We start from the raw sequence: 17948 nt of genomic DNA on the forward strand, positions 1-17948 counted from the left end.
CAGCCAGGAACACTCTCATCACCATTTTATGCAAAATGGATATGCAGTTTTACTTTGCAGAGAAGGCGCTGCTGACAAGATGCTCCCTGTGTTAGTCAAGCAGCTGCTTCGACTCTCCAGGGAGTGCATAGCTAGAAACCCCTGTATGTATAGATACATTTATGAGAATGTATAATGAAAATAATTAATTGATTTCAGAAGCAGTTAATCCATAGTAGCATGTATCTGAACATGAGGGTGCAGCTTTATGCTATATAGGAGGCGGCTGGGGTGGGGGAGGTGAAGCTTTGCCAGCAGCCGTGTGTTGCTTGATGCATCCCTGATGCAAGCAGGGATAAGTGAGCAGTACGTCATATTTGAAAGGTCCACTGTGTTGAGAGAAAGAGCTGTGATTGGCTGTGGGAGCTGTGAGGCAAAAACTGGTATCCACTAGCTATCAGGTGATTGTGGCTTGGAGTATGACCTCTGTGAACTAACGCTAAGTTTTATGGATATTATATAGAATGAACTGGGGTAGAACAATTTAAAAAATCTAATGGCAGTTATTTTTGCTCAAGAAAGGAGGATTTTTGTAAACCATTCTAAAGGAAAAACATTTGAATGTTGGCATAGCATGCACAAAATGTCTGCTACTGCAAAACCTGAATATTAACTCACTGAGTGCCATTGACGTACATATACGTCATAGTGTTTTTTCGGCGGCTGGCACAAGGGGGCGCTCTCACGCTCCCTGTGAGTTATTTTGGGGCTTCTGGGATATGTAGTCAGAACACTACAGTCAGATGTGGCGGTAGATCAAACTTCAGAGGTGGAGACCCTGGGGTCAAAGAGCAGAGCGATCATTATGGAGGTAATCTAAGCTGAAAGTTCTAACTTAGACTCTGGAAGAAACTTTAAACTTTTGCCTGAGAAATCGCTTACTCACTGAAACCGACACTGAACTTAACGACAGCGAATCCAGAGATGAGCACTTTTATTGATCTGCCTCGGCGGGCAAAGAGGCTAAAGAATGCCGCAAGGTCTCCCCCGTGCGTCGGAGAAATAAGGCAGCCGCTCGCCAGCTGGATGCATACAGCAACAAGCAGGAGAGGACGTGGGCGTATAGGGGGTCCCATGGAGGCCGTCCAGTTCCAGAGTGTGAATGGCATGACAGTGACTGGAAGCATTGTTATTTATTTTACAACAAAATAACATTTGTAATACAATTTTCAGATGCCTTTTATGTTATTGAAGGCAAAATTATAACATTCAAATCACTGTTCTGCTTGGCAGACTCTCTTTCACAAAAATGCATTTTTCTCAGCTTTCTAGAAAAAAGTAGTCTTTTTGGTGAAAGTAGCCTCTATTCAACTTCAGATAAATCGACAACAACAACAAGCTACAAACAAAAGGTTTTTCCATGATGAAATAGAGAGTTTCTTCTTTCATTTGAGCTATTTGGTATTTTCAGAGTCATAGTACAAAATATTCTGTGGGTCTTGAAAGATGACTCCAAATGGCCAAAAACGCTGGCAAGAGCCACTTTCCATTTTATAAAAGGGCTGGCGCTCAATGAGTTAGACTGGTAATTTGACATATTTCAAGTTAAAGAAATATTGCAACTTTTACGATTTGTAAATTGCAGCAGGCCATATTGCAATTTAATCTCATTTCCGATTACTTGCCCAACTCTAATCCATATGACTGCACAAACCAAGCCATGAGATCAGAGGAACTGCCTGCAGAGCTCAGAGTAGGGCTGACGTTGAACATTACGATTTAATATGCAATTATTTTTAGGTTCCTTATCTTATAAATTTTTCAATAAATACAAGCAATAAATCACTCTAAATTAAAGAAATATCTAAGTAGGATTATTTTGAATCATACGGCAAATTTTACATCAATTGCTATTTTGAAGGGATAATCATTTTTTATGCCAATCTCATTTTAAATAAGAAAACATATACATTAGTAAAGCAGGAATGTTTATTCTACAAAAAAAAAAAAACACAAATGTTTGCATAATGTGCATAAAATCTTTTCTGCAAAAAAGTATGAAATTGGTATTTTGACACATTTAAAGTTAAAGAATTATTGCAACTTGTGTGATTTGCAAATTGCAGCAGGCCATATTGCGATTTATTCTAATTTGCAATTAATTTCCCCGCCCTAGCTCAGAGGCAGGATTGTTGCAAGGCACAGATCTGGAGAGGGCTACAAAAAAAGTTCTGCTGCACTGAAGGTCCCCAAGAGCTCAGCGGCCTCCATAATTCTTACATGGAAGAAGTTTGGCACAAACAGGACTCTTCCTAGAGCGGGTCGTGTGGCCGATTTGAGCAATCAGGGGAGAAGGACCTAAGTAAGAGATGCGACTGAGACCTTATGGTCACTCTGTATGAGCTCCAGAAATCATGTGTGGAGATGGGACAAAGTTCCAGAAGGACAACATCACTGCAGCCCTCCGCTGATTTGGGCTTTTGGCAGAGTGACTAGACAGAAGCTTCTCTTGGTGCAAACCAAATGAAAGTCTGCATGAAGTTTGCAAAAAAATCAAATAAAAGCCGGTTTGGTTGGGCAACCAGGTCTTGGAAGAGTCCTGGCTGTGCCAAACTTCTTCCAATTTAAAAATTATAGAAATCACTGTGCTCTTGGAAATTTTTTTGCAGCCTTCCCAAGTCTGTGCCTGTCAACAATCCTGTCTCTGAGCTCTGCAGGCAGTTCCTCTGGCCTCATGGCTTGGTTTATGCTCTGATATTATTGTCAGCTGTGAGGCCTTTAGAAATCATGTCCAACCATGGACTCCAATCAAGGTGTAGAGAAATCTCAGCAAACATCCAGAGGAATGGGAGGAACCTGAGCTAGATTTTGAGTGTTTTTGCAAAGAATCTAAACATTTTAGCAAATGTGATGTTTCAGTTTTTTAGTTTGAATAAATGTGGCAAAATGTCTTAAATTCTGTTTTCACTTGGTTATGATGGGGTAATGAGTAGATTAATGCAAATTAAAATGCATTTTTCCAGCTTTAACATCAGGCTGCAACATAACAAAACTAAAAATTAAAGGGGGTCTGAATACTTCCTGAATTACCATGTACTTGCAACAGACCTAAATGTACATTTTCATCCTATTTGATATGTATTTGTCTATTTAAAGCACAGCTCTGTTAGTGTTGGCTCTGGTTTTGTTTGTGTTTTTGCAGCAATGCTGAGTGTATTACAAGCCTCATTTATTCCCTGTAAGCAGCAGTCGAGCCTGCTACAGTGGCCAACAGTAGTAGTGCAGCTACAGTACGTTTCCAGAGCCTCTCATTGTGTAACTATTGCTGACAGGTTTTTTTTTTTAGTAGCACACTCACTGGCAAAACTTTGTGATGTGATTTAAATGTAAATTCCACAGGTGGAGCATGAAAGGGTACATGAATGGGTCCCATCTCGCCTTGTACTTTGATAAAATCTGTGATGTTGACATTCATCCTTCTGGAATGAGCAGAGCAAGATAACAAGGACAGCAGTGGTCCATGCATAATTATAACTCTGTTTTTAAGCTTCTACCAGCTTGACTTAAGGGTTTTTTTTGTGATTGTCTCTGGATTTTCCATTTTCCTGAGGGTTTGCTGGTGGAGGGCCAACTCTTAAGAGTAAGAAAGGAGAAGGGGTCTGGGGTGGGTGCATGGGCTCTGGTTCAAAATCATGTGTGATGGTGCAGAACCCTAAGCTCCATTAGCTAGCCTGAGATTTAACTTTGCATTGTGGCCTGGAATGCATTCATCTAGCCGTTCTTCTCCGGCCCCCTTTCTTTGTAGCTTCTTGCAATCAGCTACTTTTCAAATTTGGGGTCAGTGTTAGTTCAGCGTGTGATTGTATTCACTAAAGCTGCACTGTGGCGCCTAAACATACCATTTTAAAAAAGATTTTAGACCCTTTTCCCCATTCTAGACTGCAGCTCCATCTAAAAAAACGGATATTATAATTTTATTCTATCCTGTTATTCGATGCAAGAAGTAAAACTAAGCATTCTAGATGCAATATGAAATACTTAGAGATTTTTCTTGTTCTAATCTTGATGGCAAAACACTCTCAAAAAAAAAGAAAAATCCACCATTTCAACACAAAGCATCAGTCCAAAAAAGGGTTTGTAATGTAGAAATGTTGACCTTCTGGAAACGTATGCTCATATGTGCACCCAGCATCCTTTTACACAAATTACTGCATCTGAATATAGCATGGAGCCAATCAGTCTACAGCTCTGCTGGGGTGTTATGAAGCCCAGGTTGCTCTGATAGCAGCCTTCAGCTCATTTGGATGGGTGAGTCTGGTGTCTCCCTTCTTCCTCGACATTTCCACAGCGATTCTCTATGGGGTTCAGGCACAGAGACACAGTAACACCACGATCAGCAAACCAGTTTCTTGTAGTTTTGGCTTCGCTGTGGGCTGGTGCCAAGTAGGGCTGGGCAATTAATCAAAAATTGGATTCAATCGCAATATGGCCTGCTGCAATTTTCAAATTGCAGAGGGTGTAATAATTGTTTTACCTGAAATTTGTGTCAAAATACCAGGTTAAGTTGTTTTTTTGCAGCAGAGACATTATGCATTACATATCTAGTGGCGTATTTTTAAAATACTGTGCAAAAATTCATATTCTCTTCATTTTTGTACGATTTTCTTGTTAAATATGAGAATCATAAAAAAATATCATTCCCTTTGATACAACAATTCATATCCAATTTGCAAAATAAGTCAAAATCATCAAAATTAGATATTGTTTCAAAATTGTTCGGACCTCGTTTAATCTAATATTGTGTTGGTTATAGTTTGGTATGAATTATTGTATGTTTTTGTTGGAAAAGACATGAGATAAGGAGCTTAAGAAATAATCATTTATGAAATCGCAGCATTGGGTAAAAACATCGCAATTAGATTATTTTCCCAAATCGTTCATCCCTAGTGTCAAGTCCTGCTGGAAAAGGAAATCAGCATCTCCAAAGCTTCTCAACTGATGGAAGCGTGGTCTCTAAAATGTCCTTGTAGCGTTGACTCTGGACTTGATAACGAACAGTGGACCAACAGATGACATGGCACCTCAAACATCACTGACTGTGGAAAGTGAAAACACCGGACTTCAAGCACCTTGGATTCTGTGCCTCTCTGATCTAATTCCTCCAGACTCTGGGACCTTGATTTCTGAATGAAATGCAAAATTTAGTTTTATCTGAAAACAGAACTCTGGACCATTTAGCAGAGGTCCAGTTCTTTTTCTCCTTAGCCCAGGTGAGATGCTTGTGACATCTGTAGTTCAGGATTGACTTGGCACTAAGAACATGACACTTGTAGTCCATTTCCTGGACCCAATATATTGAGCCCAGCCACCTTGTGAAGCTCCTCTAATGGATCTTGAATCTACTTTGTTTGACAATCCTCAGAAGACTGAGCTCATCCCTGTTGCTTGTGTATGTTTTTTTACCAGTCAGCTTTCCATGAATCTGCTTTGATACAGCCTCTGAGAACAGCCTGCCCTTTCAGCAGTGGCCTTCTGTGGCTTACCCTCATGTGAAGGGTGTCAGTGGTTTTCCTCTGGACAACAGTCAACTCAGCAGTCTTCCCCATGATTGTGGTTGTGTGTACTGAACCAGAATGAGAGATTGAAGGCTCAGGAAACCTTTGCAAATTGGACTTTTCAATAGGGATGCACGATACTAAATTTTTGCCGATATGCAGATATTTATAGATTCATTTTAGCCGATAACAATATCAAAACCAATATTTAAATATGTTTGACGAAACCAAAAATTTAGTCCTTAGAACATAATTTAAGGTTTGAGGATGAAAAAAGAAACAAATTTTTTAAAACACACTTTTAAATTTAAAGAATGAGGATAAATACAGAAAAAGATCTCAACTTACATTGGTCTGTTGGTCCAGCCTAAAACTCACTAATTTATTTGTATATGTGGCCAAATTTTATTGTCAGTATATGCTGAATTCCATGGCCAAAACATCGGTTGCAAATATCAGCAGAAATTTTGTTATCTGCCGATACCGATATTTGCTTTTTTTAGCTAATATCTGCCGATACTGATATCAGGTCAATAATATCATGCATCCCTACTTTTCAACAATATCTTAATATTTTTGAGATGGTGGATTTTTACCTTTGTTAGTGGTACTTAAAACATAAAAAGTCTTGGAGTATTCCACTTTCTTTGAGATGAATCTAGAATTTTTAAATTTAAACTTTTAAAGTAAATCACAGAGCTTTGATGTCTTCTGGTTTTCTTAGATGGACCTGTATTCAACTATCAAAATGCAGAATAATACCACATTACTTCAGTGTATAGATGTAAATAGCCCAAACAGCTCCCTTAGGTATCACCAAAGCTCTGCCTGACCAGTTTTTACTCCTTTAACCCTGCACGATGGTGCTATCCTGTATTTCGGACTGCACTGTGCTTGATTCTGACAGCATTGCCTCTACAGGTTAATGTAACCTCAGAGTTGGACATCCCATTTTAGACCCAGCTTCATAGCCCATCAGTTATGCCTTAAGAAAATACCTGTCAGCATCTGTGAATGTCAGGCATTCCTCCCTGCATTCATGTCTAGTACACTTAGTGCATATAAATACTTGATTAATGATATTACTCCAACTTGGGAGACTTGGAGTGCCCCAGCCCTCAAGGCAAGGACCAAATTAGACGCTAGGGAGGGATTATTTTGATGCATTCCTTCAGAATTACCTCCAGCTATGTTTACCCTGTACTTGATGTGAAACATTAGACTTAAAGATGTTAATCTTTGCTTTATATTTTAAAACCCCTTGATGGTTTGATTTAATACTAACCCAACCTGGCAACCCTAGAGAGCTTTCAGGCATTCATTGTCCACGTTTTTGTGTTTTTCTGCAGGGCGTGTAATCGCTTTAAAGGCTTGAAATGACATTTTCTGCCCAATTTTCCCAGTGGCGTCAACATTTAGCAAAGTTTCCTTTCACCTTTTGCAGGCAGACTCTTCATTAACCCGATCCAACTGATCATGGAGGTCTAAAATGATAGTCTTTTAAAACCGCTTCACCTTGTCTCAGACTACCCAAAAGCAAAGACATATTTAAGTGTCATAAGGCACAATCACAGCTATTACCAGATGTGGCTTAGAAAAAATTCCAATGTAATGGATGTAAAGTATGTGGGGACAGGAGACAAAGACAGCTAATTTGCAGTCTCGTGTCCTGCTGAAAGAGAAAGTTTGAACATAGCTCTTGCAGCTTTGAACTACTTTGCCAAATGGAAGCTGTAAAATGTCTTACTACAGCCTCATTCTTTTGTGTCTCTTCTTTGTGGGTGTATCACATTAAAATTACAAGCTACCGTGCCACGCAAGATAAAAAGATGTCGCCCTGATTTGGCCCTCACACCATCCACACCCTGCTTTCAAACCGTCATAAAAGGATTGTCTGCATAAAGTGAACAACTAATGCATTGTTCTGGAGTCTAGTGCGGGTGAGACTGCAATAATAGTCCCACTTTCGCATTGTATCACTGTCCCTCAATGTTAGACAATAGACCTCATTCGATAATAGACACTCCTCTTTCATCCTTCGCTAATCCTCCAAGAATAATTTTACATTTTTAGCCTGTAATTGTGTTAATCAGAAAGAGACCAGGATCCTGCCAGGAGGGATTGGGGTTTTCCTCGTGGTCTGGTTCTCATTAGTTAAAGCCATTAGTTGACTAGTCAGCCAGCATAAAGACATCTATTTGATGATTTAAATGTGCTTTAATGGCATCACAGCATGCTTTTGGTTTTAGATATAAGGAAGAATAACTGTGGTATCACGAAGTTACATTACAGAGACCCACAAGACCCTTAAAATAAGCCTTAAAACTACAAATGCTACTGGAAAAAACAATGCAGAGATCCAGTCTGACTATTTAAAACAGTCAGCATGGAGGCGATGTTTTCAAATATTGTCAGCACAGTGCGACAGTACAGTATTGTTTCTGCTCCAGCCTAACTGCCAGGGCTTCCCACAAAAGTGGCTGGGACCCCAGAGAATTGTCCCTCCACAGTTGTGATTTATGGGTGATATCAGTGTTTGTGTTGGATCTGTAGAAATGGTGCTAGCATCCTAGCTAACAGTTACCTTACCATGGGCCTGAAAAGTGTGTCAAACTATTACTGGGTTCTGATTTTAAAGTTATTGACCTGTGCTACTTTTTAACTTCTTTTTCTGCCCGTTTTTGCTATTTCTTTTTGCCATTTCTAGCCCATTTTGACAGTTTTTGCCCCCTTTTTCACTTCCAACCCATTTTGGGTCACTTTACATCAATTTAGCCACTGTTTAGCCACTTTTGACCCCTGCATTACCACTCTTTTGCCACTTTACGTCCATTTTTGCCACTTCTTATTGGCATTTATGTTCCATCTTTGCTGCTGTTCGCCTTCTTTTGTTTCTATCACTAACGTTTGCCACTTTTAGCCATTCTTTTAGCCATTCTTTTTGCCATTTTTTACAATTTTTTGCTTTTTTTGGCCTCTTTTTACTGATTTGTAATTATTTTCCCTTAAACTTGTCTCAGTTTTTTCCCTTTTATTTTCTGGCATCTTCTTGTTAGTGCACATCATGGCCAAGCTTTGGAGTCTAACGTTACTTTTCATGTGGATAGTTTTATGTGTCCATGCACATTTTTAATTTCACCAATAACAAGGTAGTTTTGTTTTAAGGAAGGGTTTTTAGACAAATGTAATGGACCGTGATTTTGCTGACCTCCAATGACCCCGAGTTTGGCTAATCTTAACCATTGGGAAAGAATTGTCAGACTTCATAGCTAAGCCATGATGTGCATTAACATCAGAATGCCAGAAAATACAGAAGGAACTAAGTCAGCTTAAATGGATAAGACAATAAATATCATGCAATGTGGCTAAAAATGGTTAAAAGTGGTGAAAAGGTTGCAGAAAAGGGCAAGAAGTGGCAAAATGGGTTAAGAGGAGCTAAAGAGTTACAAAAAATTCGCAAAAATGAGTAAAAGAAAATTTAAAAGGGCAAAAAATGGGCAAGAACTTTTAAAGATTGGTTAAGGGTGGAAAAAAAAGGAAAATCTGCAAAAAAAAAAAATGGTTAAAAGTGGCCAAAGAAGTGAAAGAAATGGTGAAAAGCTGTAAAAATAGGCTAAAAGTGAGAACAAAGGCAAAAGGGGTTTCAAGTGGCAAAATTGTTTTAAGAATGGTTAAAAATAGTGACCAACATAGGCGAGAGGTTGCAAAAATTGTTTAAAAGAAGCAAAAAGAAGTTGCAAGATGGGAAAACGTTGCAAAAAATGGTATAACAGCTGCAAAAAAATCAATGAAAAGTGGCAAAAATGTTCAAAAGTTGCAACAAGAAATGGCAATAGTGGGCAGAAAATAGTGAAATGGGTAAAAAAAAGTAGGAATAACCTAAATAATTCCAATACAGAACCCAATATAGCTTGGCACACTTTCATCTTCAATATAAGACTACTGTTAGCCTGGATGCTAGCACAAATGCTACTCATCCAACACAAATACATTGGTATCATTAATGAATCACAACTGCGGAGGGCCTTTTCTCTGGGTTTATCAGGGGCCAGGCCAACTGTGAGCAGACCTGCTTGGTGTTAGCCTAGCTTGTAGCCACTTACTAGCTTTGGTAGTCTCATCTGCTATAACAAATAGTCATGGCGGTGCTCACTTCTTAAAAGCAACTGACCGGACAATTATTCGAAGCAGCCGCTGTATCAGTTATCTCAAATGATCTTTCTAAATAAAAATACTGGGGAAAGTTTACCAACTAAACAAATCACTTTATTGCTTCCATTTTTTCTGTCAGAACATTATTGTTGTTGTTGTTGTAGTTAAGTTTAGAGGGAAAAATGTGGAATGATCAGGATTCAAACTATCCCAGCCATATCCCAAATGTGAAGCAGCCACTGTATCTATATAAAGCATCTGTGGCTGTCTTACAGATGCGACCTCGTTTCCATTAAAGCCACATGCCATTGATTAGGATGGCTGCCATGTGGCCTGGCTTAGTAGTATCATAACATTTCTCTGAACTTTTTTTCACACCGCTGCCTTCACATCCCAAAATATCCTGTAAGATACTGAGAAATGAGGATGAAATGTAAACTGAGGGCTTTGATTGTAATACGAAGGCTTGTTCTTTTTGTCTTTCAGATATGCTTTGGCAGATGAGGCCTACCGCTCACTGAGGGACCAGGACAAGGACCAGTGCATCCTCATTACAGGGGAGAGTGGGGCTGGGAAAACCGGTAAATGGAAAAATAATGTTACACTTTGTTAATACACAGTATTCCTTATGTTCTCTGTAATATACCTAAAGACATGTGATGAACTGTGCCTTAAATCGTCTGCTCCCAACCATAACAAGAATGTTATCTTTCATAATTATGCAAGGAAAAAGAAACTTTAAGTCTTTACTAAGAAGTCAGATGGTAGATCTCTGGAGGGTTTAAATGTACCAGTCTTTTTGCTTGCTGTTCTCTTCGTGTTCGTAATGCTGAACACAAAAGTTGTTGGAACATACTCGCCAAAACTTATTCTAAAGGCTGCTGCAAGATAAGGGTTGTTTTGGAGTCACAGTGCAGATTTAGATCAGATTGTCCTTTTGGAAACATGTTGCTGCGTGAAATGTGACTGTATTTCCTGGATTGTGCATGCATCCCTGTCTGGAGGCCTAAATGCTCATGTCCCCCTGTTCTTTGATCAAATAAATATTAACTACAGGCCGCTGTTGTTGGAGGCAGCTGAATGCATGTCCCTGATCTTTATTTCCGTTGGTTTTTATTATCCCGGGCCATGTTCTGGAGCTCTTTCACATACCGCACAGAAAAGTAAGGCAGAATGGAATTTCCTGGTCTCTGTTGGCAGCACTGTCGCAGGTAAAAGTCATTTTGAGTTGGCAGGGAATAAATAAACTGTTGGAAATCAGCTGCAGTCGACCAGTAAAATATCTACCTGTACAGTGAAGACACAAAACGTCCATTCATACTGAGACTTGTAAATCTTTACCTTTTTTGCTGAGGGCACATGGCAGGATTGATTTCAGTACAGTTACTTGTGGCAGTCCTGCTTTGTTTATTGGATTTTATTTTACCTTTGAAAAGCATTTCTAGCAGTGGCATCGGCGAGACGTAGTGACAGACTGACTGTCGGCTTCAAACTCAGACAGTTATAATAAACCACACTGGATTTGTAGACCAGACTGTGGGAGTTGAGCCTAATCACAGTGTCCACAGAGATCTGGTTATAACTGGCCATGCTGTTTAAATCAAGGGCTGGGAGCTACTGAAAAAATATACTCTCACCGATCACTTTATTAGGTACATCTGCAAACTGATGCAAATATTAGGGATGGTGGAATATAATTAAGGCATATCTCTATCAGCAGATTATACTTTAAACAGTTAGTTATCAGCATTGGCAGAATTTTTGCAGATATTTACAACCACTTTATATCAGCTGTAACGATTGACAAAGTCTTTATCTTTGTTTGTCGTCTTTCATTAGACTCTTTGTTTCACCAACTGAAGTTTAAGGTCTTAACTTGTTTTTTTTTTGTTTTTTGTTTTTTGTATTTTTTTTAACTTCACTGACTTCATTGACAACCTAGCATGGCATAAATATTGCTGATCTATAGGAATTTTAATACACAGCCGTCTCCAGGGTTTACAAAGAATAGTGCAAATAAGAGATTCATAGTTGTCTGGGTGAAAATGCTTTATTGATGGCCAGAGGAAAATGACCAAACAAGAAAGGCAAAATTATTTCAAATCACCACCGAGGAGCATCTCTGAATGTACAAGTAATTGGCTTATTTTCATCAAATTAGTCAGGAGAAACTTGGGAAAAAATTGCCTCAATTGTTGCAGCAATATTTCAATGGTAGGGTCAGAGGTGTAAACAACGATAAAACCTGCCAGAAAACCAATAATCATGTACCTGAACAGGCAGAGAAAGAGTGAGAAAGTCAAGCATTCCTCCCATTAATATATGAGAACGGGAGATGTCTAATGTTTAATATGAACCTATCCTGTTACTTTTAAACGTATTTTGTAGGCAACAACACTCCCTGCACAGATCAGCTTTTGCAGCCTAACCACTGAATGTTGAGAATGGCATATTGTGTTATGCATGGATTACAGCTAAATAATGCTGATCTAAGGTCAGCACTTCCAAAGAGAAACTGTAGGAAGCAGAGCAGAAGCGTTGTGCGTATGAAGAGAGCAGTGGTGCATTTGGACAGTAAGGTTTAAATTAGGGCTGATATTAACACATTAATGCTTGTGAGTGATCTTGAAACCTTAACATGTTAAAAAAAATAATAACGCAATTTAATCATATGACTAAGTTTGACCACATCTTGCTCCCGTTGTCCTCCAGTGCGGATGTTTACGTGCCTTGGGGTGAAGAGGTGAGAGGGTCGGACACAGCCAGCAGTGATGAGTGAGGAGACAGACCCAGGTCTGCTTAATGGCAATTTTCTTTTTAAAAAGCTGGAGATTGTTAGTAAAACCAGAATTGTGGGTACATACTACAGTGATGAACTGTCCTTACACCGAAGCACAACGAGTCTGAAGTTCCAACTTGAGGCAAAGCACAACTTTGCTAACGTTAGCATAGACGCTAACAACAACACGGGATCAAGCCATGGTCAGACCACTCTCTTTAGCTGCTTCAGGACGGTTTTCTTCTTCAGCTGCTCAGATAAATGCTGAAAAGGGCTCCAAAACTTTGAGACAGTCCTGTTTGTTAAAAATATTAATCCAGTGCAGAAATCCACAATGAAATTGGCAAAATGGAGGTTAATTAGTGAACTTTAGGAGCTGAAGATGGAAAATATGATGCGTTTAGGTAACCTCAGTTAATTGGAAGGCTTTATTCTATAGGTTATGATGTGTTCAAATGTCACATAAAAATTGGATCATTTAGTTTTTGATGAGAAACAACAATAAATACAGTTGTAAATGTGCGTTAATATTTGAGGGATATACAATAGATGTGACAGACTGAATCATAGCTTTTTAACTCAAGCACTACTTAGCTAAGACAGCTTGTAGTTTAAATATTTGCCCTTATTTTGTCTTTCCACCAAACTATAGAAAGAATCAGAGTGGTATCGATAAGAACTAATAAGGATCAGCACTTTAATGTGCTGTACATAGAATTAAAATAATAAAATAAAACAATTGACAATAACAACCTTTAAAAAAAAACTAAAAACATACAAATATGTTTAAACTGTTAAAAAAATGCTGTGATTGATCACGATTAATCACATGATTAATAAAAAAGTAAAGTAATTTAAAGCCATTTTCACACATAAAGTGAAATTGACAGAAAAACACTATTTATAACCTATACATGCCAAAACTTTGTTAAAAATCTCCTACACTGCCTCTAATATGTTTCTAAGCAGAGAAAGCCTCACAGACCTTAACAAAACATAATTATCACCATAAATCACACAGGTGCTGATTTGCACAGGACTAGAATTACCTGTAGACCTAGGTGTGTGCTGAAATATAGTAGGTAGTTTGCCCTAAGATTTTTGAATCATAAATTACAGACATGGTCGATTTCCACAGGATTAAAAACACAGCGGTCCGGCACAACTATTACGAATTAATACCAGTCATTTGCGAAATGGCCATTAGGCACATCCAGGAACAAATGGTCGGCAGACCTCAGTGCTCTGAACATGAAGCAGTAGGTGTACCTATTGAAGTGATTGTCAAGTGTTTGTATGAATACAGCTGTGGTCGTTGATTGAATTTGAAGTTGGAGTATTGCTGAATACTTGTGTTCCTTTTTCCCTGTAAGACAACACCAAGGCAAATTACTATAAGTATGAAAACATAGGACAATAGATATTCAAAGTCGTCTTAATTGTAGGTGAGATAGATGTCCCAGTGCAGATGAATAGGATAGAATTTTCCACTAGAGCATGATTTATGACTTTATTATTATCAAACACACTCTGACCTTTGTTAGCTTATGAACTGACGTAACATTTATTATTGAGGGTATTGTCATTCATCTGTTTGTTTAGTGTAAATTTTAATACGATGACGTGTGGTTCAGGTTTCACAGGTTTCTAACTGTCCCTGCTGTATTTTGACCACAAACATGATGATAATTTGATCCCGTGTACCATTTTAATAAAAGCTGCTGTCAACCCTCTATGACATAGCAGGTTATCAAATAAACCGCAGTGTAGTAAAACAGACTGTTGGCAGGGCAATGGAAAGCACAATACAGTATGTCTGATCATGTTTTGCATGATCTGCTGGCCTTTATTTGAGCCCCTTCAACCTCCTGAGGATATTTAAGACCCCAATCCAAGGAGCTGTTCAGCCTAGTCAGGAGATAAATTTGGATTTTGATAATCTCATTGCCCTGGAAGCTGTTGAGTGGAATAAGGCCATCAAAAATGTGCCCCATCAATATGGGTCATTGACATTTATGTGTGGCTTGAGCTTTTCTTGTGCTCCGTCTTGCTATGACTTCCATAGAGGCGAGGATCTGCAACGAACATTATCATCAGACGCCAGCATGGCATACAGACATAACATAGCTCTATCTGAGACTGAGAGACTTTATTTTTCCACCCGGAGTGATAAAAATGTGAAGATTAAGCAGTGCACACACCTTCCCCTACCTTTGCAAAATGTATGAGCGTGTCTGGAGCTGTTTGTGTGCCAGACTCATCAGCAGTCAGCACCAGCAACTACTGTCAGGCTCTTTTCTATCCCTCCTTGGCACATTACACACACATCATCAGTTCTGGGTCACTGTCATCTCACTGGACGAGGGAGATGATCCTGATGCCAGCAGTCAACCTACAAGGCATGCAGCTTGTTTCAGACGGCGCACGATGCCTTTGAGCTCGTGTCCCGATTCTCATCCAGAAAATTATTTCGGGAACACGTTTCACTCGTGTCACATTTTAGCTCTGACATGAAAAGTGGATGAAGAGGGATCATCTTTGACAATCCAAATACAGTCACGTTTCATCAGTGCACAATCTTGGTTCAGAGGGAAATTAGTAATTTAAATGATGAGATTATGATGAAATGATGGTCACCGTCTAACCCAACAAAGTGGGCCCCTGGTCTGTTTTAACCCCAGACTAATGACTGCTCCCCACCCTGCTCTGATGGGTGTCGAGGGGAATGAGGTAACTGGGAATTTTATGGGAACCGTTCTGATGGTGTAGGCACAGCAGTCATGTCTAGCAGAGGCTTTGACCTTAATATTTATCTGTGTGTCTGCCTGTGCGTGTGTGTTCCAGAGGCCAGTAAGCTGGTGATGTCATATGTGGCAGCGGTGTGTGGGAAGGGCCAGGAGGTGAATAAGGTCAAGGAACAGCTGCTGCAGTCCAATCCCGTGCTGGAGGGTGAGTGAGCATCGTTCACACTCTTACTTACAAGCGTCTGATGTCCACATCTGGATGCTGCGATTAGACGCTGCTGTCAGCATCTTCACACATATTCATAGGATCTTTTTAAACCACCTTAATTTGACGAAATTTTCATTTGAGCAGTTTAAACTTCAAGGCTGCATGCAACCCAAAGCACACTCATTAGCTGTGTACAAAGTTTAAGGTAGTCTTTTGATATTTTTCCTTCATTTTGAAATGAATACTGCAAGAAAACATCTTTCCAAAACACATTTAAGTCTGTAATTTAAAATGGAGCCTGCATGATCAGACAAATGCACCTTATTGTAATAGATGTTTGTATCCCGTATATGTATACTGAACAAGAAACCTCACCAGTGTGAGGGCTGCATCTCATGCATGCAGAAATATGAGATATGAGGTCTTGTCTATTTTTTCCGTGCACCAATGGTTATCAATAAAATTAGAGGGTAAATAGAGAGCCATATTTACCTTGTAGCAAATCTGCACATCCACATTGGTAGAAAATGTTTAAAATCAGTTTCTTGATGACCCTGATGAAGGCTACGAGCTAAAATGCATCTGTTAAATAAAGTCATTCTCTAAATTTCTATTGTTTATAAAGCTTTCTGTTTTGATGCTGGTACATTATGACCCAGGTAAAGATAAACATAGTACTAAAACACTTCTGGTTTGTGCTTTTCAAAGTAAAAGCCTGCTTTAGTAACCTTGCAAAGCAGATTGATACACCTGTTTCCATGTTTCTCACTGGCGAATCCATCTTGCAAAGCTCCTGTCTGAACCGTTTGGCCCCGTTAGAAAGTTACAGGACCAATCAGCAACGAGGGGCAGAACTTTTGGGCGCAGCGGAGTCATGACGTAAGCAAGCAGCAACAAGAGGCCGGTGCAATTATGGCGAAAGGCATTGGCGTGGATGCTGCTGAAGCGCCAGTTTTATCTGAACTTGATGATGTTTCTTCATTAAAAGAAGAACAAAGAACAGCAGTGAGTGACTTTTCAAAAAGGATAAAAGTTGTGTACTGACATGTCTACCGTCGCCATGGTTAACGTTATGCAGTTCACTATAGAGTTTACTCCTCGGTAGCGGCTACGTCACGTGTTTTGTTGCTCTGATTGGCCCATAAAGATGTGACAGACAGAACGTTCATCCAATCACCCTCTGAGTTTTTTTCAAAGGCTCTGCCCAGGTCAGGTTATTTTTTCTGTGCACCACCAGTTATCAGTCAAAATAGAGGGTAAATACAGAGCCATATTTACCTTGTTGTAGCAAGTTTGTACATCCGCAATGGTAGAAAATGTTTAAAATCTGTTTCTCGATGACCCTGGTGAAGGCCACAAACTAAAATGCATCTGTTTAACAAAGTTGTTCCCCAATTTTTTACCATTTATGAAGCTTTCTGTTATTATGTAGCAGGTAAAGATAAATACAGTACCAAACATGTCCGGTTAGTTTTTTTTTAATAAATGTCTGCTTTTTTTGGAGAAACTCCCTATATTTGTATGAAATGCTTTTATTTTGAAAAGCTCCTGTCACACTTCCAACTATGATCTGAATCAAATCACTTGTTGGGAGGTTTATTGAAGTGAATCTTAAGAAGAATATCAGAGCTTACAGCAGGCAGACGAAGCCAATGTGCATCAAACTCACGTCTGGTATGAAAGCTGACAGTGCACACACGTGCAGCAGCTTCAAGCAGCTAAATGCTGCCAGTCTGAAAGGACGGATTTCTCAAATGTACTCAAAATGCAGATATCTTGTGATTTTTCTTGTTCACCATACATAAGAGAGATACAAATATCTGTCCAGTAAGGTGAATTCGTCTGATCATGCAGGCTTCCTTTTAACACAGAACGTCATTAGCAACTACAAACTTTTAAATATAGCACTAAACACAAAAAGTGGAATATTTGTCTTCCCCCAACAAGTATACTGATAAGAAAAATGGCTTTATTAAGCACTGTAATTGTTTATATTTTAATGACTTATTTATTCCTTAAACTACTCTCCTCCACACACAGTATCTCATTCCCACAGCTCAGTGCTGGCACATGAACAGCTGTACTTTAATTGGGGGCAGTGGACAGGAAATGCCCATGAATGATGAAGCTGTATGCTCTGGTTGAGCCGCTGCAGGAACCCTGCACATCTGCAAGAGTTTAGCTCCTGCCGATCTAATTGCCCTTCAGCTAAAAGGAGGGAGAGGGGAGCACAGTTACTGCACGGCTCTCCCTGATGCTTTCTCTCCCTGTGACTCTCTGCTTTGCTTTCTTTTCTAATCTTTATTGGTCCCATTCTTTGTCACCCTCTGTTCCTTCTCATGTCTTGCTCTGATTCCTCTTCCTTTCTTAACACTGAAATGAAACACTAATCATCTGTTATCAGCAATTAAGCAGTTGTGCTGCTAGCACTTTGATGCATGACACATTAATAGCTTTTTAATGTAGAAATGTGGGTAGAAGAGAATTGAGAGGGCTCTGAAATGGAAACTGACATTCTGAAATTTATGCAC

General features: G+C 39.3%; 1 protein-coding gene across 8 annotated transcripts in view; it reads left to right on the forward strand.

Moving 5' to 3' along the window:
* The window catches only part of myo1b (myosin IB), a 125568-nt gene that overhangs the window by 53670 nt on the left and 53950 nt on the right, over window positions 1-17948 (forward strand). For all 8 annotated transcript variants that reach the window (XM_041807652.1, XM_041807654.1, XM_041807655.1 and 5 more), the window contains exons 4-5: window positions 10173-10267; window positions 15310-15414. In XM_041807652.1, coding sequence (XP_041663586.1) covers window positions 10173-10267; window positions 15310-15414 — 200 coding nt within the window. The remainder of the gene's footprint in view (window positions 1-10172; window positions 10268-15309; window positions 15415-17948) is intronic.

Source organism: Cheilinus undulatus, linkage group 15 (assembly GCF_018320785.1).
Source record: "Cheilinus undulatus linkage group 15, ASM1832078v1, whole genome shotgun sequence".
NCBI lineage: Eukaryota > Metazoa > Chordata > Actinopteri > Labriformes > Labridae > Cheilinus > Cheilinus undulatus.